This window comes from Phyllopteryx taeniolatus, chromosome 21 (assembly GCF_024500385.1).
Source record: "Phyllopteryx taeniolatus isolate TA_2022b chromosome 21, UOR_Ptae_1.2, whole genome shotgun sequence".
In the NCBI taxonomy this organism is placed as follows: Eukaryota; Metazoa; Chordata; class Actinopteri; order Syngnathiformes; family Syngnathidae; genus Phyllopteryx; species Phyllopteryx taeniolatus.
Window position 1 is genome coordinate 14,170,951 of NC_084522.1, and position 27,048 is coordinate 14,197,998.

The 27,048-nt window shown below is 41.9% G+C and overlaps 1 protein-coding gene across 4 annotated transcripts; it reads right to left on the bottom strand.

The window, feature by feature from the left end:
• Positions 1–26,801, bottom strand: celf3a (cugbp, Elav-like family member 3a). 4 transcript variants are annotated; one of them, XM_061760373.1, is made up of 14 exons: positions 26,602–26,801; positions 25,723–25,874; positions 23,363–23,445; positions 12,368–12,416; positions 10,754–10,879; positions 10,176–10,255; positions 8,087–8,230; positions 7,120–7,264; positions 5,683–5,832; positions 5,428–5,487; positions 4,266–4,370; positions 3,814–3,957; positions 3,240–3,372; positions 1–581 (listed from the first exon to the last, which is right to left on the bottom strand). In XM_061760373.1, the coding sequence occupies exons 2-13, from the start codon at positions 25,865–25,867 to the stop codon at positions 3,245–3,247; spliced, it is 1,359 nt and encodes a 452-aa protein (XP_061616357.1). In that variant the 5' UTR covers positions 25,868–25,874; positions 26,602–26,801; the 3' UTR covers positions 1–581; positions 3,240–3,244. The 4 variants fall into 4 exon arrangements, with proteins under 4 accessions (XP_061616357.1, XP_061616356.1, XP_061616359.1 ...); XM_061760372.1 differs by having other exon boundaries at positions 10,754–10,882; XM_061760375.1 differs by lacking the exons at positions 23,363–23,445; positions 25,723–25,874; positions 26,602–26,801 and adding an exon at positions 13,066–13,207.
• Positions 26,802–27,048: the final 247 nt, after the last annotated feature.

Here is a 27,048-nt window from a genome sequence, read left to right on the forward strand (position 1 = left end):
CCCCCCCCCCCCCCAAATAAGGTATGTACAGCGTGAGGAAATCCATTCAATTCTCTTCCTGGTTAGGAACCATGAGCTTAATTTAAGTATAAATAATCAAACTACTTCTACATAACAAAATTACCAGTGGTAATCATACAGAATATATTTTCTTTTCCCTCCGATCTGACTGACCGACCTTCTAGATCACAAATCACACTATACAGCAGGACCCTGTTCAGTAGAATCACATCAGTGATATGCTTTTGTTTTTTTGTGTTTATTTTTTATTTTTTAACATGTAGATAAGAACTTGTTGCCAACAGAGTATGTACAGTACATCATATAAATGAATCCAGCTATGGAATGATAGGAACTCTTGGAGCACTTCTGATATTGTTGCCATATATTCTGCTGATTTGTTTGTTGATATTACTGCAGTTGCTGTTTTTTAAATAAATGTATTTCAAACATGTGATACTGTTTTTTTTTTTTTGTGTGTGTGTGAGGTGTTGCTCCTATGTGCTATTATGGCTGGTAAAACAACCAAACAAGGCTGGGACATCCCGAGGTGGTTTTCTTGATTGAACTCCTAAATTGTCCTGGAGGTAAAGAAGTGGAGAGAGAGAGAGAGAGAGAGAGAGAGAGAGAAAAGACAAACATTTAAAGCAAATGCAGTAAGTACATATTCATATATTTATTTATTTTCTCTCTTTTAAAAAAAACAAAAAACTGCAGTCAATACCCATTGCTTGCATTGATGCTGCAGGGGAGTCACAGTCACAGTATTCAATTATACTGTTCATGCAACCGAAACTGCAGTCATAATGCTGCACGCGTATGCACGTCTAAACAAAAGTAGCTTTTCATCTCTTTTGGCAGGCAAATTAATTCAGAACATGCACAGTAGGAATTCTGGCGGGCAGCGACTCCAATGTCTGTCCGTAAGTTACGGCTATTCAGATATTTCAAAATCAAATCATCCACCAGATTCATTTTCAAGTGGACTTGCTCAAAACAGAGCATCTGCAGATTCAACTACACGTAGATGATATCATTTTTAAATCGGGAGTAAATCGGGCGCGGGGAGAACATGTAAACACCACGCAGGCGGGGCAGGGATTTGATGTGCTAACCGGTCGTTCACTGTGTCGCCTAGCTCAATTCTTTCTATTTGCTAAATGCCAGAGTAGTGGGATTTTTTTTTTCTTTAGACAAAATAATATCAGAATACAGTCGTGCCCAAAAATATTGGCGCCAATATTTTGGGGCACGACTATCTGCTTTAATATACTGAGCTGTGATAGACCATATAGCTTACACATGGTGTTTTGACAATAAAGCAGACATATATTTTCTTTTGACTTAAAACAATGCAGGGAAGATTTATTTCACTGTATGATATAGTATTGGCAAGGGCTGTGCCTGAATTGGTGGTGACTCAAAACGAATCTTAGAATATCATACTACTTACTTTATTCTGACAAGACAATACAATACAAAATATTTCCAGATTTTTAGCCTGTGTTTATGGTCGACGTCATTTTGAGTTACTGCACAGTTTCTACATGTGTGCTCGGTTGTAGTTCGTTCTTGCAGTCGATAAGGCCCAAATAGCCGTAGTCCTCCAGCGAGAGCTTTCGCGGTAGGTGGCGGCCAAGAGCCGAGCCCGAGGACATGCATGGATATTCAGCGAGGATTTACTGCACCGACAGTTGCAAAACCGAGCCGGGTTCTACCTTTGGCGGCGAGGGATCCTGCTTTTAAACTAAACCATTTTAAACTAAAAAGAAAACTCGGCAGCGTAACTCTCTTTCTTTACGGTTCAATAGTCACTTTCCAAATAATCAGATTGGATTAATAAAAATGTTGCATATTTGCGAGGCCTTATTAAATGAATGTTAAGAAAACATTTAATCACTAACTTTTACGTCTACGTGTGTCTTGCTGGTGGTTTGCAGATACACTGTTTTCATGAGCATGACGTAGATTATGAATTTCAGATGAACGTATTTATGGAAAAGTTTTTTGGTCCCCAGAATTCCTAAAGAGGAATGCAGCTCCTCTACCAGCAGCACAGGAACAAAACAGATTAACCCAAAACTTTCTACAGTAAAGTTAACAATTGCTATTATTATCTTTCACACATACTTTCACTTCACCTACACAAACACACGCCTACCAACATACACAAATATTATCCTGCCCACTATTTATGTATTTAAACATGTTCATTACATCTCCAGTATCACAAACAACAACCAAAGTTCAGGCACAAAGTGACATGGAATTGAGTTTACAACCAAACAAAAAAACCCCTCACGACTTCACGGAAAAACTACCACACCATCCAGCTAAACAAAGGGAAAGTGTAAGAATGATAATCATGACAGATTAAAAAAAAAGGCAACTAATCCCCCCCCCAAAAAAAAAAAAAAATAAATAAAAGAAGACATCCATATTCAATGCACAATTTGGTCTGATTGAAAATTTGGAGGAATAGATCACCAAAAGAGCATGTCATGATAATCAGTTACTTACAGATGCGGAGGTAAAGTGACTGTTATCGATCAGTGTTTGCAAGGATTGAAACCAGGACAAAATAATAAGAGGAAACTCACAACGCACCAAACACAGTTCATGGTCGCCACAGTAACCCGCCATGCAGTTGGGCATGGTGAATCAAGGCAACGGCCCCAAAAGAAAAATTGCTAAATGGCAACCATCACAGGCAATATCGCCACAGCGACCGACACAGGCCAATTAACTTACAACGCAGTGTGAGAAGGAGGGGGGAGGTTTTAGCGGTTGCTAAGCAACCGTAGCCATAGCGACGCACGTCTCCACGATTTATGTATGTAGACGGGACAGTCTTGAGAGTGGTGTGATGATTTTGTTTCAGGAAAAATGGCATATGGCACAGCACAAAAACAATAAATGAAAAGTAAAAGAAAAATTAATGATGGACAGCAGTTGCATTCAGGGTATTTGATCGAAATGTATTCTACTTGTCAATAACATTTGCAGCTACCAAACTGAAAAAAAGAACACTTTAACACATTCAAACTGATGCCTGTAATGTATCCATAAAAGATAGTGAGTGCCGCACCTCATTAAAGTTAATCTACTGTAGGTTATTGACACGTCCCACGTGAAAATCAGCCTCTTGAGACGACCTGAGCTTTCATTTACATTCACTGAATCTTTCATCTTCACTCGCATTAGCTGCTGTCTACCGCATATCCTCATGTGCAGCTCACCTCCTTCAGTAAGGTCTGTTGGCATCCTTGGGCCTCTTCAGCTGCACTTTCAGTCTCTTCATGCCTATTTGGAAGCCATTCATGGCCTGGATGGCAGTCTGAGCACTGGATGGGTTGTCAAAACTCACAAAACCTGAGGAAAATATGAACGTTTACTACTGCCTGTCACGGCATCGTTGGATGGTGCCTTTCCTAGTGACATATAGTGGCAGGCAGAACATTGAAATTCTCTTCCACTAGATGGCAGAAGGTCAAATGTACTTGTGTCTCCGCCTCTACGAATAGCGCTTCCACTAAATAAGTACATTTGTGAGTCAATTGTGATGAGATCATCATTACTGCAGTCCACATACCTTTGGTGACATTTTGGATTTGTGAGATATTTTGAATGTAAAATATGTGCCTTGGCTCAATAAAGGTTGGGAAGCACTGAGTAGAGTATTAAGTGACTTGAAATATATATATATATATATATAAATCCAACATCTTTTGTCTTTTCTTCTTTTTGTTTCCAAATACCACACGGTTGACAACAATTAGCATAATAGCAGTTATCGGCGTCACTGTGACTCACCGAAGCATTTGCTTTGGTTGGTGGCGCGGTCAACAAAGACCTTGGCCGAGATGACATTTCCAAAGGGCAAAAACATCTGCAGGATCTCAGAGTCGGTGAACTCCTGTGGCAGGTGGTAGATGAAGATGTTGCAGCCTTCAGGACCTTCATACAAAGAATAAGATGGTAAAACAATGTTTTCGATGACTATACCCTACTCCATATAGTATACGTTGAAACATGTGCTACAGTTACATCGTACCTCACTAAACTACATTACTGGTACATGAGAATAAGTAATCATGATGCAAACCCCGGTAAATAAGAAAGGCTGATAAAGCAAAGAACCGATAAAGCAGCAGAACTGCATCACTGTTTGCGCAATGATAATCCGTCAACCGCAATGCGCCAAATGACGTTGTAAACCACGTCTTGAGATTGTCCCACATTCACACAGACGTTTTAGAATCTACCTTCGCGTTGTTGGAGCTGCTGCGGCTGCTGCGGTTGCTGAGCTAGCAGAGTGGGCTGGTGGGTGAACGGCTGCCCCACCAGGCTGTAGGCAGCGGGATAGGTGGCTGCGCGATAGGAGAAAGACACAGAGAAAGATATCGACCCAAAAAAACATTTGTGGCGTGTGTGCTATGGTTGCTATCGAACGCCACGCATGGCGGTATCATACAGTATGTCGGTGGAAAGGTACCTGTAATTACAGCCGCTTACTGTACAAAGTAAACATTTTGGTGTGATCCTCACGTGGACTCGCTTAAGCTTTGCTGTTCACACTTCCTGATTTATACTCGCGGCTCCTAGCCATCATGGTAACGAAAGCCGTACGTGGCATTGGCCTAAATAGGCGAATTTCAGCGAGACGACAAGAAAGAGTGAAGACAGTGCTATGATTTTTCTATCCTTTGGGTATTTTGTCAAATGTATGTCACTGCTATTAAGACACATTGAAAGAAATGGAGGCATTTATTTGAGGTAAGCTATTTAAGATGACAACCGACTGGCCAAAAAAATAACACGCTGCCTATTAAAGTCGTGGCTGATGGGATGATTAACGATTGAGGAAAAATAAGGCTTTTGTCCTTTGATGAGAAATGACAGTATTTGTTTTTCGAAATACGACACTACACTGTTTACGGAGGTTCATTTTAAACGCGCGATTGAATAAGATTCCTCGCACAACAACAATTGTAAGAAACCGGGAATTTGGATGTCTACTTGAAACAGACAAGAGTTTGCCAGAAATGGGCCAATGCACAGGTTGTTTGGCAGCATTTTATGATGTTACATAAGAGGTTTTTGTATTCAGGTCACACATCCTGTGTAAAATGGAAGGGAGAGCCAGAAAGATTTCAACATTTCATATTTGGGTGTGAGAGAAAGGTTCTGTACAGTTGAAATACAGAAATAATATTTGTTTTTTCCCCCAATTAGAAATGTTTATTATTCCTTTCATAATGAAGTAAATACGCAAGCATTAGGTATCCACTATTGACGAGTACTGTATGGTATGCTGCATTATAAATGCTGAACGGGAAGTACATTCACATGACTGTACATCACATTAGACACACATTTGGAGTTCTACATTGTACACCTGTCGAATGAATGGCAACTGAGCCTCACCTGTGTAGTGCTGCATGCCTGTGTAAGCTTGCTGCAGGGGGTCCAGCACAGGACTCTGAGCTGTGACACAAAAACATCACCACCAATCGCTTGATGCACATCAGCACGCTCCAAATAACGTGCAGCGCTTTCGCTTCGTTTTATTTGCTCTTAATTACACTCCCACTGTGGCATATAGGAGCAGGAGCCTGTGAGTTTGGGGAGAGGCATTTCACTCCCAAAAACCGTGACGAGGATGCTATGGGCACACAGTACCTTGATAGGCATGGACCCCGTTGGTGTACAGGGCCTCAGTTGCTGATTGGCCGTTTGGGGGTGCCGCCACGGAGGGGTAGCTGCTCACCGCCATTGGCGGAGGCAGAGCAGGAACGGGTGTGGCAGCAATGGAGGGTGGAGTGCTGGTACCTGTTGACAGTTTTTAAGTTAGCTAAATATTACATTTGCATATGGAAAATGCAGTCAGTACTGAATTTTAGGGAGGAAGAGAACATTTTCAATGGAAGCAATCACACCATGCAACTATTAATCAGATCAATAATTAAAAAGCTGATTTAAAAAAAAAAATCATTATTAGTAAATTATTAGTAGGACTATATTACAATGTTTCCAAATAATAATTTTATTATTATTAATCATAATAATCATCATCATCATCATCATCATTGTTATTGTTATTATTATTATTATTATTATTATGAGTAGTGGTCATAGTAGTAGTAGTAGTTCTCATAGTGTTGTTGTTTTTATTATTGATTTGATTTTCTCTCTGCACGTATTGTTATGATTCATACAAACAGGTGCATAGCAAATGTTTTTAGACCATCTGTCAGGAGCCCATCCAGCATCATTAAGTGCTTTATTGTGGATGCTTTCATTTCCCAGAGCTCTCAACAGTTCACCATTTTGAACAGCAATGAAGAATTTCCAACAGATTTTCTCCATTTTCAAGCCAGAAATTAATCAAGCATGACATCCATCCTCACTATTTTTTTCTCTGCTCAATGCATGTACATTTTAATCAAGAAACAATCATGTGTGCTTCACTATTTTGGGAAGATCAAAAAAAGTACATTTAAAGCCAATGGATAATATGAATAATGATATTTTAACATTACAAATATATGGGTGAAAATGCTTATACATGCTGGTGTATGAGCCGTGACAGAAACATAATGAATTTGGTACATTACCAGTGCTGTTAGGCAGCTGTGGCATAAACCTTACATTGGGTAGTGGCCTCCGATAAATCTGTTAAGCACTGAGCATTGATCAAATCAAATCAAACTTTATTTCTAGAGCACTTTTCATACAATGATATGCATCTCAAAGTGCTTAAAATCAATCCCCTCCCATCACTCAGCTACATGGACAGAGTACATACATGCGCATACGCACACACACACTATACACACACAGTTCAAAAAGTACGAAAATAATAATCGAACGACCTCCGGCTGGGCACAGAGAAACCAAGTGGGAAACGCCATCTCAGGGAGTCGTCTGCATTGGTATATAGTTGACGTTTGGCTACATACAGCAATAGCTAGACTGAATGCTTAACATTCACCTGGTAAATGAGATGAGAGCAATGTTTCTTTTGTCACCATAGGTCCAAGCCTCTTTGTGTATCTGTCATATTTCAAGCAGAGATCTAATCGTGGATGAATGGCTGTGCCAGGCGGTTCTGGTTACCTGAGGAGGGGGTGATGGATGCGAGCGGTGTGGCGATGATGCTGCTGTGGTTGAGGGCAGCCAGCTGTTGCATCTGAACAGCCGCCACCGTGGCAACAGGAGAGAGGTAGGCTGACTGGGCAACCAGGGCCTGCTGCTGCATTAACTGGGGGTCGAAGAGGTTGGCATTGACAGGAGGCCATTTGTGTGTTGAGTTAGATGGGATAAACATCAACTGTCATGGGATATTTGGATGCAATATTTAATGCAGACTATGTAATAATATTCTCAGCTCGAACAACATTTTGAATTTGGCTTTAGTTATGCTAATATCTAGTTCATTGATTCCCAACCAGTGTCCAATGCACTGCACATTAGTGTGCCGTGAGAGATTATCATGTATGCCACGGGAAAGGATCCCATTTCACTTAATTTGTCAGAAAATGATTATTTATCACAAACAATGTTTCTATGCCAGTGACATATAGTAACAAGCAGAACAATTCAATGCTCTTCCACTTCGATGGCAGAATTTACAATTAAGGTGCGTTTGCGCCTGTTGCCGTTCATTCAACAGGAGAGAATAGCTTTGTGCTCAACGAAACATGCCCACACCGAATAAGTACATTGAAATGAGAAGACCATTATTTCACTCTATTCACATCAATTGTGTGACGTTTTTGCTTGGTGGAAGATTTTTCCAATGTTCAATACAGTATGCGCCTTGGCTCAATAAATGTTGGGAAACACTAGTCTTCCATTCCAATTGTCCATTCAAACTGAGCATCATTGTCTTCGAAAAGGCAGACACAACTTGTATTACATTGTATAAGTGGCCAAATAAGGATGTGTTTACATGTAATAATGGCAGAATTAGATTGAGTTGTTCACTGCTCTACATATCGGCTCTCACTTGAAAACTTCCATTCGTTCTAAAGTGTGAAAAGAGAATCTTGTGTTTGCGTGTGTACGTGCGTGCGTTTCTCACAGCTTGCGTGTAGGCGTTGTAGGCCCCGAGGTGCAGGGTCATGGGACTGATGACTCCCAGCTGAGATGCCACCTGCTGCATTCGCCGAAGCCCCCGCTCCTTCTCCGAATCGGCAAACTTAACGACCAGACTGGATGACGCTCCCTAAGGGGGGGGAGGGGGGGAGAAAAAACAACATTTTCACAGCAGTCATTTGAATTTTAGCTGGAACCTGGTGCTGTATACAGTAAACATAGTACTATTAACGTACTGTATTAACGTGACAAAGTCTAAAGGGACTATTCAGTAGCCCTAATGCGTCAAACTCGAGGCACGGCGGCCAGATCCGGCCCGTCACACCATTCTTGGTGGCCCACTAAAGCAAATAAAGTGTGTCTACTGTTGTTTTCATTTTAGCAGAAAATGTGCACCAAGATTGAATTCAATCTTTGATTTTTAGAGATATAACAAGTATATTTCCCCCACAAAATCAATTCCTAATCCAAATTTAATGGATAAGATAATATATGCGTGAATAAGGCCTCAATATTAAAGGCCCCGCCCTGTCTAAGATGGACTTACTATAAAAGTGTCAATTACATTTCAAAAAACACCTTGGCTTTGTCGTATGAGTGTCCAGAAAAGGCCCCTCGGACAGCTACTTCTGTTAGACCCAGTTTTGCATCCGCTTTGTCCATATTTGGCTAAGACCACCCCCTTTCCTCTGATTGGTTGCTTTCTGTGTAGAAAACCAACTTGTGAGAGCACACGTGTTATGTTGACAAAAAGGGAAGACGGAGATCTTTGCAGATACGCTCCAGAAATTCGAATGACCTGATTACAGGCCTCTTGGTGGAAAAATATCTGGAACTCAGGAATGCAAGGACGATTTTAATACATAGTTCACGTTTACTGAGGCACCATAGAGACAATATTACATTCCAAATACTAGAAAAAGTTGGTTTGGCAAAATATGTCCCCTTTAAAGACAAATTTCACATGTATGCGGGAGTTGAGTATTTATGAATAGGGATGGTAGCAGGTAGCAGTATCAGGCCGATATTGGCATTATTTCAAGATATCGAGTACTCCTTAATTTTCTATACCACATCAGGGTTGCTAATGAGCTGGAGCCGGATCCCAGCTGACTTTGGGCGAGAGGCGGGTACACCCTGGACTGGTCTGCAGCGAATCGCAAGGGACAAATCGAGACAAACAATTATTCACACTCACATTCGCACCTACAGAAAATTTAGAGTCTTCAATTGACCTAACATGCATGTTTTGGAGTGTGGAAGAAAGCATTTGTGCCAGAAAAAAAAAACAAAAAACCCACACAAGCACAGGGAGAACACGTAAACTCCACACGGGAAGGCCAGAACTGAGATTTAAACCACGAATCTCAGAATCCTAATTGACAGAGCAAATGGCGCTGGCCCATAGAAATAGAAATATATGTTTTAAAAAGAGGAATGACCAAAACAATTTACACGTTGCCCTTCAAACTCTGCAGCTACAAGTGCATAAAAGATTCTAACTACATATTAAACCCATTACACTGTTGTCTCCATACAGTACAATCATAAAAAAGGTAAAGATATGCAAAAGTGCCGACACTTTAACAAATTCATACATATCTCAGAATTAACACCATTTATTTTGCTTTCTGTTATTGTGCGAATGCAAAATGGCTGCCCCATCCCAGATCCCTCTGGCGTATTGGCAACAACATAATGATGCTCTCCCCGGTGGCATAAACGGTAAAGACAGCGTGAGTAACAAAGGGAGGACTGTTTGGAGACGCTGAGATGCATTTGGGTTGCATATTAAGCAACAGGAGAAAAACAAAAAAAACAAACAACAAAAAAACTACTATATATCCAAAATATCATGAAACTTCATTCGCGACATCTAACGGTAAGGACGTTTTGGCATTAAAAGTTTGAAAAATATTACTTTGGAATATATATTTTTTTTCACGTGCTCCTCTCAGCAAAATGAATTGATTTAAAAAAAAAAAAGAAATTCTATTGGCCAATTATTCACCATTATTGATCGATCGAACTATATGAAAATGACCCGCATGTGCACGCGTGTGTATTGGACTCACTGGTAGAGTACGACTCCCGTGCAGAGCGTTGATAGCAGCCTGGGCCTCTACGTTGTTCTGGAACTTTACAAATGCACACCCTAGACGGGGGACGACACACCGTCAAAGTCTGGCTTCACACACAGTGGATACGTCCATTTCAAAATACATTTGGGGCCGCCTTTAACTCGAGCGCTCCGTCATTAGACTTGGTATCATTAAACATGGTCCAGGAAAACATCGCTTCACCAATCGCAGCCTGTAAACCTCCACTCGCGTCATTATTAGCAATGACCCATGAAACCTATTGCACCATTAGTCATGCCTCAAGGCAACAGACGCGAGAAAACCTTGCGTCTTTGTTTGAACCGCCGTCACACTTTGATTTACATGGCAAATATCATTAGTATTGTTACACACAATAATCAGTCCCACTCATGTAAGGGCGTCTTCATACTCATGGCTCGGAAGTCACTCTAAAGCTGCCATCATTTGATCAAACATTATAAAGTGAAGGGATATCAGATTTAGCTTTGATGTGTCTCTTATTAGATTGCCCTTTGTCAGCATGTGCGGTTCTGAGATTGGGGAGTTATTACCTTTGCTGGTGCCATCGGGCCCACGGAGCACCGTGCACTCCTCGATGCTGCCAAAGGGTTCAAACATCTTTCTCACGTCAGGGTCCGTCTGCTGCTTTCCCAGCATGCCCACAAACAGCTTCCTGTCTTCTAAGGAAGAAGGAGGGTATCGAGAGGAGGAGAGAGACAAAACACAGCGATATAATTAGATAATGTTGGTGTGACCTGGACATAGAGGGGACTGGGAGATACAGTATGTTCGGTATGTAGTGCGGGCAGTGTGGGTTCAGTTCCCACTCAGTGACGGTGTGAATGCGAGTGAGTGCGAATGGTTGTCCGTGTACAGTACAGTACAGAAAATGGATGGATGGATGGATTGTGCGGGTGTACCTCATATATTAGGTATAATCACATTTGATTACATCATCATTTCATCATTATGTTCAAATCTTGACTGCTCAAGCACTGAGTCAAATTGAGAATCACAATAAAGGCAGAAATTTGTCGCGCACGTGTATCTAATGGTCAGTGATGGTGAAGTGGTACATTCATTCGTCCGAGCTGGGTTGAGTTCCAACTCAGTGACAGTGTGAACGTGAGTCTGAACAGTTGTCTGTCTCTGCATGTGCCCTGCGACCGACTGGCGCCCAGTTCAGGGGGATAGGCTCCAGCGCCCCGCGACCCTCAATAGGATAAGCGGTGTGGAGAACGGATGCATGGAGATGGTGTATCGAATATTGCCACTGTGTGCTATTCTTAGAAGTACCACCAGAGGGCAGTAATGCAAATGCACATTGAAACAGACTAACAGAATCTCGCAGTGGCTCCTGAAGATTTGACACACACACACACACACACACACACACACACGCACAAATCTTGCAGCGAGGGCTCAATCTCTGACGTCATATGTCTGCATGTTTTGGCTCATTCCCTACAAGGCATGTACACCTCAGTTGCCACTGTTAATGTGCAGCACACGAGATTGGATATAACATCGTGAAAACTGTTAATAGAGAGCTGACAAAATCCAATAAAATATATTGAGTTGAGGTATGTTGTTGTCAAAGGGACTCATCTTTTATTCATTGTGAATATTTGAAAGGTGGCTCTGTGAGTCAGCGTGAAGGGACGCGGAGACTGAAGCAGAAATTGAATTCAGCAGTTGCTCACTGATCGATAACAGGAGTTCTGTGAAAAAAGTGAAACCAAAAGCCACCTAAAATGGCTGACGACACACGCCACACCAGCCGCAGCGTTAGCTACAACTATGTCATCTAACTGTACATTTCTTGACAGTGCAAATAGTTTGGTGGCATTAACCTGTAAAATAGAACTTCAGTCCTATTTTATCCATCGATCATTTTTCGATGCCGCTGATCAGGGTCACAGAAAACAACCCTCCACACTCTCATTCACACTTTCACTTTCATTATATTCAATTGTATCTTTGTAATGATGTCCAATTTAAATTCAAATGAGATATTTGAAGTCCAATTTTAATTGCTGCTAACCTGATAAAGGCATAGAAAGACGCCAGTTTTGTCTGTGCTATTCGAACAAGTGTGTGTACGTGTGTGTGTGTGTGTATGCGTGTATACGTGTGTGCTGGAGGTGGGCACAGGTGTCTCTTACCCCCTCTGCTTTCGCTGTCTGCTGGCTTCACCTGGATAGGACGGTTCATCTGGAAACAAGTAAACATGCGACACAGTCAGTTTCAATGCTCAAGCATTATGAGAGTCCGAGAAAAAGAAGACAAATTCAAATATAGAATACCAAAAAAAAAAAAAAGCTGCAACGTCGCCCTCTTGTAAAAGCCGTTATTTCCCTAAAACAATTTTTAAATAACGTGTATGGTTATATTTTCTTATCAGTCTCCCAAAGGTTTTTTTTTTTTTTTTTGGGGGATTTAGCAGTACACTCACTGGCCACAACACACCTGAATCCAATCTAATAATAAAGCATCTATGGAGTGTGTCACTGATTTTGTAACTACAAAGAAAGCATATCAGTCGGTTATCACACTCAGAAATGTATTTATTTGATAGCATACTGCACGTATTTGTTAGTGTGGCTGTACTTTGCAGTGATGACGAAGCTCTATTATTACCTTCTTTATCGCTACATGAAAAGGGTAAATATTCGAAAAGCTTATCACTATGATACAATGCAGCATCATACACTACAACGTCAATAACAAACATGTCGATGGATGACTACCACTCAAATGGTTTCAATCCAAATTGAGTGGTACAGCTCACGTTTTAGATGTTATTAGGTGTAACTAATGAAGTGTTCCCATGAGTGCATTACTCATGGCTCTTCCGCCTTACCTTCTCTCCATGACTCTCTCTCAGAATCCACCCTAATCCCAAGTCTATGGTTCCTTCTGCCCTTATCGCGCCAAAACCAGGAAAAGCACACCCGCCCACACTGGATTGGGCAAGTGATGAGATTAAGAACACTCGCCAGCTAATCTGGATTACAGGAGCATGCAGCATCAGACTATAGCCAAGATATTCTGAGCCTGACAGAGATGAGGCGTACAGGGTTAAAGGGTGGGGGTGGGGGTGGGGGGGCGGGGGGGTGTAAATGAAAGGTTGAGCGAAAAGGGGGCTAGCACAACAACACAGGATTCAACTGCCTTTTCAGCAAGTGACGAGCGGCTGAAATGACTTTTTTGCTCCAAAATTGCCTGCTCTTTTATTTAGCCAAGCCCTATATGAAGTTGCACACGAGTGTCTTTCAAATATGGAGAGCCCGAAAAAAGGGGAGGGGGTGTTGAGCAAAATGAAAAGGAAAAAAAAACAGTAGGGGGGGGGGGGGGGTTTAAAGGGAGAAGTGCAGATTGAGGGATAGAATGGAGCATATGGAGACAAGGATGGAGGATGGGGGTGTGTATGTATGCATGTGTGAAGTGTGTGTGTTGGGGGGGGGGGGGGGGGGGGTATGCATGTAGCAGAGTGCCACTCTGTTAACTGTGTCTTAATGAAGGTCTTAATTATGGAGCTGGTGACATTTCAGCGACTCAGTGATCTCGTGTCACTGATTAATCCGCTGTGATCGGTCACTAGGAGACACTATTGATCGTCCTCGGCCTCCGGGACCCTGCATGCACAACTGCTCTGGAGTCAGCTCTAAAATAACAGCAACACCTGCTGCAAGGGGCCCTCATTGAGGGGAGTCCCATTGATTGCACCAATTAGTGGGGAAAGGGGAAAGTTGCCGCAGGGGTAAAGTCTCAAAGTGATACGGCAATCAGTCAAGCATACACTGGTGACTAGAATTTAATGTTGGTGGTCATTGTTCATCCTTGCTGTCACAACGTGGGCACTTTTATGTAACACCTGCAGGAGTTATAGGAGCTCAGTCGGTAAGGAGCCATTGTGTGAGAGATGCTTGCCTGCTTCCTGAGTACATTGTAGGTGCCCTTGAGCAAGGTCCTGAAGGCAAACCGGTCCCTCTTCTTTTATTACTGTTGTTGAATGACGCCATATTGTGTAGCAAGGACAGCGACGTGTGTAGCGCTTTCCTACAACACGATAACTTTCATGTCTGGTTCTAAAAACGCACGCAAAAATCCCATATTTATATTCTGTGTTGATTGACAATTAAAAATCATGTATTATTTGTAGTGTAACAGCACCGCATCATACTTCGAAGTGTTTGAGAGTATACCTGACATTGTGGCGTTTGTATATTGTGACATTATTTTCAGCTCTTTGAGATCTTTTTGGACAACACGTTCTATTTAAGTGATTTCTTGATTGAACGGGTTTGGAGGTACTCAGACTTGGGTGTGGTCGGTGAAAATCAACTCTTGCTTTCCCCCAAATTTGATTAGCCACGGTTAATTTGTGATTTAACAAGGGCGGCAATTACTTTTTCACACAGGGCTAGGTAGTTTTCAATAGTTGATTTCCTTTATAAATAACATCACGCTTCAAAAACGGCATTTTATGTTCACCTGGGTTATCTTTGTCTGGTACCTACATTTGTTTGATGATCTTAAACATTAAAGTGGGGGTAACTGCACAAAAAAAGAAAAAAAGAAAAAAATCTTTTTCCCGGCAATGTAAATACAATCTTAATATGCAATAGGCTATGAAACATATATGGCCGCATAATTTATAGTTAAATATCAACAAAGCAATCTAAGGGTATTGGATTTTTTGTTGGGCAGATTTAATTAGCTGATGTTTGCTTTGCAGTGGTATACAGTAGATGACACTATAAAACGGGCTACTATGCTTTATGATATCGTTCTTATAATTTTTTTATACCTCCTGTATACTTATAATACCATACATCACACTGGCTTTGTGCAATGGTTTTATGCTCCGAGCGGGCCTCTGCTGTTAACATTAGGCCAGTCGTTCTACTACCTCCAAAAAGACTTAGCTCTCCAAGTACCACCATCAAGACTAACATTAAAATACAGTGGCGTACTAGGCCTACATGAACATCCAAAGCAAAACGGATGTTTTATTCCTAAAAAGTATATTTACTGTTATTGTAAGTCACTGTAACATTAGGCACAGTCCGGACATTAACACTGCGCTAAAAAACATGACAGAAAAAAAAAAAGAAAGAAAAAGTACGGAAATAATGATTTGATTCGAATGTATTGCACACAAGTTAAGTATGAGATAAAAAGTACATTCGAGTTTAAAAACAAACTATTCTTAAAGAAATGAATGCAAATGTAATAAAAAGTTCAATCCAACAAAACTGTACATAGACAGTGATTCTTTCGCATACCAGTAAAGCCAACCCGCATACCACTTGTGGTACTAGTACCACTGTACTAGGACCACACTTTGAGAATTACTACACTCGGCAACACTTTTGTATATAGCTTTGGTGTGCTCTCTCTTTTTTTTTTTTTAAATATGCTGCTTTGAATAAGGTTTCATTACAACCTTTCTTTTAGTTGAAACAGCAGTGCACTTATTCTCTTTTACACAGCTTTTATGGCAAGGAAGCATATTTGGTACTTTAAGTGGAAACGCCAAATGAAAAAAAAAAAAAAAAAAGCCATTGGACTGGTACATTTCCTAAATAAAGACAATTATTATCATTCTTTTTTCTTTTCTTAGAAAGATTCTTAAGCAAAAATCTGTATATAGTGGTGAACGTAATAGGAAGTGGATCTTGTTATTTTTACGACTATCATAGCTAATATGAATTATATACATAAAAGAAAATATAAAAGAAAAATGGAATCAGATTAGTATAACATCCTCATCATCTCCACTTTCATGTTTGAACGCCGGTGGTGGCCGACAAAGACAAACAGTGAGGGCCGCGATGACAGCGATAAGGGCAGCACGGCAGATGGGCCCGGTCGATAGAAATCCAAATATACAAGACGGACAACAGCGAGAAGTGGAGGCCATCAAGCCCGAGCCACTCCAGATCGGCACGGCAACCGGCCTCCGGGCTCGGATGACTACCTCGCTCGCATTGGCCATTGCCATGACAACACCTGCGATGGGGACCACCGGCAAATCAGGTAAACAGCACGCAGAGGAGATGAGAGATAAACAAATGAAAGAGGACAAAGGGCGTTTATGGGTCGGCGGTCGGGAGATGGAGGGATTGGATACATGTAGAAAAGGAGGGTGGGGAAGAAAAAGAACGGTATGGGTGGCAAAGGGTACACATTTGCCTGTTGAATGTTAGCCTTGAGAGCAGATCTCCCTCCGAGCCTTCATCTCTAACACATTTTACAACCTTTTCCCTCCTCCTCCTCCCCCTGTTGCTACCACCCCCTCCCCTCCTCTCCTCTCCTCTCCTCTCCCCTCTCCTCCCCTCCCCTGTACGGCTTGTTTACAAAAATACTGTGCAGAGACAACACTCGGGCAAAGGATGCCTCATCAACATCACACGGTGCGCAACACACACAATGATGCGTGCATCTATATGCATCGATTACGTGGCTAAACACACATGATCCATCTTCTCTTGACATTGCTTTCTAAGTACACACTGTCACATGATCTTCATGCGATGTGACGCAACAGGGGATTTTACATATTAAATCCATAGATTATCCAATCCAATCACAGTTGGTGATTTAATGGTGACATTTTTCTTCCCTTTCGATTATGGGACAGAGGATGTAAATCTCACTTCTTTCCGCCTGTGTTGCATCTTTCTCGCTTCCATTCTCTTTAATTTCGATTTTGAATGCTCTGAGTGGCTAATATATCAGCGGATCTCCTTCGCTCTTTCAAGAACATTTACAGACTTCGAGGTGGGTTGGGAGGAGTGTTTAGAGGGGTGGGGCTGTGGGGCACAAAGACAATTTTCCTTCTCCGGCCCTCCCTCTCCTTAGCTCCATCACATAGCAGCGCTGGCCATTGCATCGTGCTGGGTCGCTTAGCAACCTGGCATCCCTTGTCCCAGCTGTCTCCAGGCAACAAGACCCGCGACCATAATCAACCTGCCGCCTCCCCCTTCCTCCCGTCTCGCTTCCTCTCCTGTCGCTGCCGCTTTTGCGCCTTCATCCTTGTCGACACACTCCAGGGAGAAAGAGAAGGCACAGGTGGGAATTGGTATATTCATATGTGAAAATACAAATATAAAGGTGATAAATATATGTGAGTGCAAGGTTGCATAAAGAGTCGGAATAAAGCATCGCAGGCTGCAAGCAAGAGATGCGGCAGCGCTCCGTTATTGTTCTATGCACACACAGAAAGGAGAGCGGTAACATGAATCAGGCTTCTGAGACAAAGCCCAGATATCAAGCAGACTGACAGCTCATCAGGGCACAGTTCAATAATATTCAATCACTTGATTCAGTCTGGAGTGTCAAAGCTGCTGCGCCACTGTGTCTCACGCGCACCGCCGTCAACTCGCCAGTCAAAATCAAATCACAATCAAAAGCCCTGTGGTTTTCAAGTCATGCTACTGGCAAAGATCAACCTTCATTGGGGGCAAAATGAATCGCAATTAATGTCAGGGAGTTTGGAACACATACACATACAGCACCAGAGCAACGGTTCATTGTGACAAACTATTATTGCCTTTGCTGTTAATGTAGCTCAATTCCAAAATATGAGAAACTGTTTGCAGTTTGATGCGGTGTATTTCTACATCGCTGCAAAATACAACCACAACAAGAAAAATGAAATTAGTGAAATGAATACCTCTCTGACGCTGTCAATCCCAATTCAGCATTCTTAATTTTGCCCAGGAAGCTTTGTTTTACATACAGGACAGGACTTATATATATATATATATATCTCGTTAGACTGGGCAAGTTGTCTAAATGGTGTGGCTTTTCGAACTTTATCTCAAGGATTCATGCATTATTGAGCAAAAAAATGAAGAAAATACAAAAACAAGGCCCAAACTGGTAAATGGGCTCTCACTTGCGTAGCGCTTTTCTACCTTGAAGGTACTCGAAGTGCTTATTCGCCAACTGATGACGCGACATCAAGAGCTATCCGGTATCTTGCTGAAGGATACTTTGACATGGTCACGAGTGGATTGAAGATCGATACACAACCTTTTGAGTTTGGAGACGACAACTCTACCACCTGAGCCATGCCACCACCCCTGACAACAAAAGTTACACACACACACACAAAATCAATGGTCTGCGCTTTTCTCCAGTTGTTCTCTCTCGCTGCAGATTTTGAATGTGTTGAGATGTGATTGATGAAGCCCGCAAGTATAACCATCTTCATAACAGAAAACTATCATCTCTTCAAACAGTTCAATATTCACGTCAGCTGCTGTTTGACTCGACTCAGTGGAGCAGAGAGGGAACAGAGTGGAGTGTTAGACAGATTTCCCTCACAGTAGTACAGTATGTGAGGACAGATAACTTTACTCATTTTCCGTCGGATCTTGTTCGTGCCATGAAAACTCTGCCGTGCTACGCGTAGGCACACACACTTTAGATTACCAGCCTAATGCCAAAGTTCCAAGGCCCCACCGCAACCCCCTTCCACTTTTGTGTGAATCCCCTTGCATGCACACACAATCAAACAACCCCCCACCCCCCCACCTCCATTTTCCCAGTAACAGATGTCTGTATTTAAGCTGATAAACACACTGCCTCAACCTACAACCCTCCCCCCCCCCCCCTCCCTCCACCCCCAATTTCCCCGTATTGCAACCCCCTGTTCATTTTGTCAAATGTTGCATCATTTCCACCACGTAGCCCACCCCGCTCCGTGTGCCCAATTTCACTTGAATTCACATGCGTGTGCAGCCTTTAAAAATCCAATCAGCATTCATCTTTCCGTTCGCTGCAGAGTGACAAGTGACCTTTTTTGTTGTTGTCACAGCGCTGCCTTGTCTTTTGCATCTGTATATTCACGCACGCTAAAGAGCGGGCGTGTGCTTCACTCCAGATACATTCATCAAATGATCATCATCACAAAACCTTTAGCGACATATACACTTAAACCAACAATTGTTCATTGTTTATAAATTATTATTGGAATTCTTATCAACTATATCTTTTAGAATAGGCTCTCCAGCACTCCCGCGACCCTAGTGAGGAGAAGCGGCTCAGAAAACGGATGGATGGATGGATGGATATCTTTTAGAACTTTGGCTTTACCTGTATAGAGAAAAAATATGGATAACCATGGTCTTAGAACTTTCTGTTCAAAGGCAGGCAAGTAAAGAACACAGAAAATGTTTTTTGGGTGTTTTTTTTTTTTCATTTATTAAATTGTCTTACAGTCTTTTGCTATTTTCTTGTCTTTCCAGCGAGAAGATACTTATTCGTAAGAGAACGCTTTCGCTCCAGATTGGTTGGTCAAATCATTGTCACCATCATCATCCCAAAAAGTCACTAACATAAATAATCTAAATATCAGGGGGCACTTGCTTCATCTAAATTCATCACAGGTCGTTTGAGGGCAAACATTTTTATGCATTTTATGATCCTAGTTGATAACAGTATGATCATATTACATGTGAAGCAAGAGGCTTGAAACTTTAGGGGCACACATTACGGCCTCCAACCACTTCCTTTGTCGTCATGCCCTGCGTAAAAGGGGTGTGCTATAATTAGGGAATTTTATTTTAGACTATTGATAAACCCCCCTCTGCTCTGTCTGGATGCTTATAGCTGACTAGCTGTCACAATTAGTCACACGTTCCACTCTTTTGAGGCAGCTCTTTGCTCTCGTATGGACAGCTCAAACACACTCCCAGTGCACCATGGGAAAAACAATCCCATAATACAACCTCCATCTATGAACCCTTATCTGTGAATGAGTGTGCTCTTCACTTGGGATGCATGCACGCTACACAAAAAGCAAAGAGACACAGAAACAAAAGCAATACATCCCTCATTAAACTGTGTTAGTGTGAACACCTGCCCGCCTTCCCTTCCCCCCTCTCGCACGCACAAACACACACGTTCCCACTTGTCACGTGATTAAATAGTGATTGCATTTAAAATGCAGAGCGGGGCATTGTAGCTAATATTAATTCAGCTAAGTGTCTTTTCATGAAGGGCAATATATGACGTTTCTAATGGAGCAGAGATGAGGCTTGTATGTGTGGTCGCTCAACACCGACAAATGGCATTACTGTTCAATAATGGCTTCTCTGAATGTAGGATGTATGTTTGCATGCTGAAAAGCTCCATAATGAGGGGCCAGGAGTCAAGAGGACAAAAATAAGGGTCCGCATCTCCAAACTCTCACTCAGGCTTTCTAATCTCACTTGGAGATTCACACACTCTCACCTGAAATTAAACACAACGCCAGGTGCTGTTGTTTGCCATCTGTCAACGTCTGCCTTCTTATTGTGCTCATGTGGGGGTTTGTTGGGTCTCTCTCATGTATTGGAAGCAGGATACTTAACCCCCCCCATTCCCCCTCCCCCATATGATAAGTGCCATAAGATACAGTACCAGTGGTGGCGCAATTCAATTAAGCTGTAAAGCAGGGTAAGGAAAAATTAGGAGCATGGTTGATTTTACTCTTAGGCTCCTCATGCAGTTGTAAAGTGTCATTTATTTTCAAGCAATGATACAATTACTTATTAAGCGAGGTAATTAACAGGATTGGCAGAAAAACAAAAATGCAGCCCTATAAGACATTTTTTTTGGTCTTTTTTTTTTTTACTATGAAATGCAAATGGTAAAATCCTGTTGGTATAATTCCCAACATCTCCCATTATTCGCCATGAACCAGGAAGTATAGGCTGCTCATTGGCCAACAGACAAAAATACTGCGCAGCATGACTTTTTTCCACTTTTGTAAGAGGAAATTATTTTCTCTTTTTGTGTTAGACTAACAATGGAAGCGTCAGGCCCCCCCCCAACACCTCGGAATGCAAATGATAGAGTCCTGTTCACGCAATCCTATCGTCTTTACATAATTCACCATGAATTACAAAAAGCGTGCTAGTTAGCATATGGAAAGCTACACATTTTTTTTCACTTTTCTTAAAGGGATTAATTTCTCTTGTTTTCCATTTGACTCAAAACGGAAGTGAAAATGTCAGTTTTTGCCAAGTTAATAATGCTCTGGTTATCATTTACAAAGTCAGAGGGCGTACAGTACGAGTTAATTAGTGTTTTTGTGGACTGCAGTGGTATCAAACTTTATATAGACTGTACAGATAATTTTCTTAATATATTTTGGATGGAAAAGGATCAGCATACAACTCTGAACAGCCATGGTCAAGTAATATACGGTTTGTATGCCCTGATCGCTCCATCAATATTATAGAAGGGGCTCCAGGGTTGCACATTGTTTTACTACCCTATTAAAATGTAGAATTATGACATGTTACTTTATTTCTTTTCTTTAAACCAGTTAAATAGCGAGGAACTCTATTATTTCTCAGCTTGAAACCATAGCTCACCGCCTCAATATTCTTATTCTATATTCAGGTGTGCGTTGCCCCTCACTCCTGTAATTGCATTCATGGTTTTTTTTTTTTTTTTTTTTTTAAATTTTGTACAGGCCTGGTCATGAGGTGCCGGAGTCCATTATTCTTTAAGCAGTGGAGGTGCAATTAGATGACAATTACACCACAGCTGGGAGCAGGAGTGGGCAGGTCTGGCCTGTGTGGAGCTAATAAGATGTTTTTTTTTTTTTTTTTTCAGCAGGGACAAAGGGGGGTGGGAGAGTTAGTGACCACAAAACCTTGTTACACACAATTTAGAGGTAAGATATTGTGGGCTGGTAAAGTAAAAAAGAAGCGGAGTGAGAGGAGGGGGAACTTTGGCCGTGGGACCTGCTGATCCCCAACGAGAGGTCAGGAAGGTCACACGACTGTCACGCTAACACTGGGATTAGTTTTGTCACAACCGTTCGAGCGGCCTCCCCCTGTCAAACTGTCCCGAAAATACCACAATAAGCAATGGCCACCTTGACAACAACGCTCTTCAAGTGACAAATAAATACGCAGGTAAATCTCGAACGGCACCAGCAGACCTCCACCAAGACTGAACAATGCCCCTAATTGTACACTTTTCTACATACCCAATGCTTGCATATGAATTTATCTTAGTTCTGGTGAAAACTTCTTAGTGTACTTATTTGAAGGCAGTTTAGACTTGTTCTAAAATCTTAGCAAGACGAAAAGACTTGTTTTAAGATATAAGATCTTATTTTAAGCAGATTTGTTCACTTATTTTAGGGACAACAAAAGATATATATCTTGTTTTATGTAAAACAATCTGAAACAAAATCTAATCTAAAACAATGCTGTATCTTTTTGTCTGACTGAACATTCAGGAAATAAGTACAGTCAGATGTTTTCACTCGAAATAAGATACATTCACGAGGTAAGATTTTGCATTATTGCATCTGCAGGGACCCGTACCAACATTTAACGCCCATTAATGGAAATCTTTTAAGTCTTTTGGGGGAGTAATCCGAGAAGGAATTAAACAATCGGTGATTAAAACCGCCTCTTGGTTGATATAGAAATACATTTGTCATGAATATACAGAATTACTAGACCGGAAATTGATCATCATTAAATTATACAACTGCATATTTATTAAAGGATTCATCGAGTGGCAAAACAAAATGTAGAAGTCTCTGGACTGACATTCAAGAAGAGGGGAGGTTGAAAAAAAAAAAAAAAAAGAAGTAAAAAAATGTCAACTCCCACCAAAATAACAAAAAAGGAAATGGTTGAGGGGGGATATAAAGTCTTGTTGGGAAAAGAGGAAGCGACGGCAAGTTGGGCGTTCACTCGGTCTCAGTCATCCCTCGCCTTGTCGCCTCATCTCTCATATAGTGGCTTATTATAGAGACCTGGCTGTCATGTCATATTTAGCTCTGGAGATGTTGGCACACCTGCTGCCTGGCTATGCTAATATAGCTACTTTGATTCAAATTCGGGAGGAGGTGCCGCGTTGAAAGAGATGCACATGAAAGGGGAACGAACGGAAGGGAGAGAAGCGTAAGCCTCGTGGCGCTGACGTGCCGCAAAGGAGTGGATGGATACGTTTTGCTTGCATCCTATGTGAAACATAAGAGGCAGAGCTAAAGGGGAAGTTGGGGCGTGCAAGTCAAACTTGGTTAGTTTTCCCCTTGCGTCACTCTGAGACTGTCTGAGTCTTTTGTTTGTTTGTGTTTTTTACATGCATGTGAGCTGGCACGACCTTAAAAAGACAAAGGCACCACTCACCCCTGGCAGTGTCTTCTGCTCGTGCAGTGCATTCTGGGCTTTGAGGGCCGACTCACGTGCGCAGTACGTCAGGAAGGCACATCCTGGGGAACGGGGGCAAGCAGAGGAAGATCAGTAAATGTTCAACTCAAGTCATTTGAATGTCAAATTGGTGTGCTACTCGATGTGTGTGTCAGTGTTGTATGGATGTCGCCGGCATGCAGGCAGGCCCAAACATCCAGCAGGACTTTAGCCTATACAGGCTTACTGGAGATTAAGTCAACATCATCAGATAGATGAGTTTTTGTTTCAGCAATTTAATTATGACCAGTGTTTTGATTAGAATACAAACAGAAAACACTCCAAAAAAATGAAATAATATTGTAAAAAGACTCATACTACACTTGCATTTGCCACATACAGTTCAAGAAAAAAAAAACATGATTTGGACGATGGATGACAAAAACAAATACACCCAGCTAAGGCAAAAAGGAAAATAAAGGCCAATAATAATTGAACTACAAATTGTACAGTTGCACGAATCTAAAACAGAATGAAATGTCTACATTTGTACATCTTTTCCTACTATTTCCATTTTCTGAGCCGCTTCACCTCACCAGGGTCGCGGGCGTGCTGGAGCCCATCCCAGCTATCATCGGGCAGGAGGCGGGGTACACCCTCAACTGGTTGCCAGCCAATCGCAGGGCACATACAAACAAACAAACAAACAACCATTCGCACTCACATTCACACCTGCGGGCAATTTAGAGTCTCCAATGAATGCATGTTTTTGGGATGTGGGAGGAAACCGGAGTGCCCGGAGAAAAGCCACGCGGGCACGGGGAGAACATGCAAACTCCACACAGAACTCAGAACTGTGAGGCAGACGCTCTAACCAGTCGGCCACCGTGCCGCCTTCCTAATATTTCCCACAATAGTATTATTGTTTCTTATGTAAAACTGTAAAACGGCAACACTAGTGGTAACTTGAATTGCTCTGCATGAAACATAACAAACATTCGTATTTCATCAAGCAATCCTTACTGATACACTGGACAAATAGTAGTGGGGAACCCATGAGTTACGCCAACAGGAAGTGAAAATGTAAGAACGTGGAATACCCCCTTTGCAGTCTACCAAGAAGACTTTCGACATTTATCTATATTTTTGGATCATTTATCTGGAAGCTGGATAAGGGGCCATGGCTCACAATAGCATTGGTGTGAAGAGACAAAATGTCTCGCCCTTTTGGGACCTGCAATTCCTCTCCATCTGTGATGTCAAAATGTTCTGGGATTTGCATTTAGAGGGGCCCAACTGTCATTGGTTAATCAACATGTCGCTGATAATTTGCTCTGTTAAAGGCCACGATTACAGTTAAAAGTCTACCATACTAGCAGACGATCCTCTTTTTTTTTTTTTTTTTTTTTAGATAGAAACGGCTTTCCTCATTCAAGGGAACTAAGAGCTCTTGTCCAACCCTCGATTGACTGCAAAATACATGGAGAGGTGTGTTGAACACTTCTGTCCGTAAAAAATAAGGCAACCCGCTTGCAACTGAGACAAAAATAAAACATGCAAACAAACTGCAACGATTGAGCAAACGATTCATCTGCACATGGGTATCGAATATGAAGTCATTGTATCTAAGCGTACGTCGTCCCTCATAATGGAAAACGGCCTTCATTAACCTTTTAGGGCTCCCAACAATCATGAATATGTAAATATATGCAGATGAGGTGTCATAGGTGTTGGGAGGACCGATGCCACCTGGCCTACAGGTCTCTCAAGTGACTGATGGTTTATGTGAGTTTATATGAAGCCTCTGTCTTCCACGCTGCGATTTGCATTTGAAACGACAGCGAGGATAATTATTAACCTTACATTTCTACTCTGTCACTCCTAGCAGGTGTATAATGCGCTCTACGGGTTTATACTCAGGTGGTGGCGTGAGTAGTTAGGTTCGATCCCAGAAACCTGTTGACTTCAAGTATTTCCTAAGATAGTTGCAATCTCTGCATTGACAATCACGTTTAGTTTTGCAGGACCTCGCGGATTGATTTACTTATGATTGTTGTCCCTGGGGGATGTCTCTAAATGCTGTATTTTGCCCTTCTAGTGAAGCTACAACATGTCACCAAAATATTCCAAACACAAATTTGATGCCACTGCAAACTGCCAAGCGAAGGACAACATAATTCCCAGTAAAACACCCCTGAGTATGACGTAGTGGGATTCTATAATACATGTTATTAATTATTAATACAATTAATACATTTCTGTCTGAAAGTGTCAATCAATATCGACCGACGTGCCAGCGAAAAGCCGGCCGAAAGTGAGTCTTGATGCACTCAATGTGGTAACTTGGAAATCTCTCTGACCTTTGTGCATGCCCGTGTATTTGTCCTTTATCACCGTCAGCTCATAAATCTTGCCGAATTGCTCAAAGATGGGCTTCAGGTCCTTTTCCTCCAGGTTTCGGGGTATTTGCCCAATGAAGAGCTTGATTGCATCAGGCTCCTTCATTGAGAGTCTGTGGAGGAGCAAGAAACACACAAACAGACTGAGTGGAGGCTGCGAGGAGGTGCCTGTGGGCTTCACTTCACACTGCACAGGAGGTGCAAACAGGAGGTGCAGATGGGAGAATTCAGGGGAAAGCAATTGCAAACCCTCGTGCCATTAATGCTGGAGAATGACCGTTTGGGGGGATTTTGCCTTTCTAGACAGTTTCGAAACACTTTTGAACTAAAACAAGCAACATGTGATTGAAGAGTAGACTTTAAGAGGAAGAGATGTATAAGAATATGGCATTTACCATTTAGGAAATGACAGCCGCTGTACACACATTGCAACGATGACCGACGTACGTAGACACATGTTATGTTATGATATGTTATGATATTATATTATTGGCAAATGTGCGGAAACGGGATGCTTTGTTATGGCAGAGGATAATAAGACCGCGTTTGCATGTAAATGTGACATTTCCGCGTGCTATTTACCTATACGTCACAATAGAAATGACAGAAAAATGGCACATGAACATTTTGAATCCCTACTAATGATTCGAATGTCACGATGGCTGTGAAACAAAACCTGCACTGACAACATTTAATCCCTGACAGGAACATGAGTGCGTGTGACAGCGCGGCTAATGGGTCTTTGTCAAAAGAAGCCGACAATGACAACGACTTGGTTGCACACGTTCGGGCGAAATTGGAGAGAGCCAACAATAACAAAGAAAGAGTTGGAAATCCTACCTGTGGTGCTGCTCTTGGCAAAGAATGGACGAAAACAGTGGACGTCTTCCTATCTTGCGCCTCGGACTTGTTCAATCCGAACGATTCAATTCATTTGACTACTCGTGCCTCTTGATTTTTTTTTTTTTTTTTTGGGCAACCAATTTAAACCACGCTAAAGACAACCCTTCATTCGGGAAACAGCGAGTCCCCCCCCACCCCACCCCCCACCCCACTCTTAGATCTGTTGTTTCCCTCCCCCTTTTACGAGATGCTCCCGGGATTTTTTTCTTTTTCTTTCCTTAGCGAATCAGATGTAAGACAAAAACAAACAAAATGTCTCGCCGGCCACCGTGAATGTGTTGGGACGGATATTTCTGCTTCCTTCAGTTGACCGCCGGGAATTGGCAGTCTGTTGGTTCTCCCGTCCTATCCTCTGAGCGTTTGTTCAGTGTGTAGTGTGTGTGT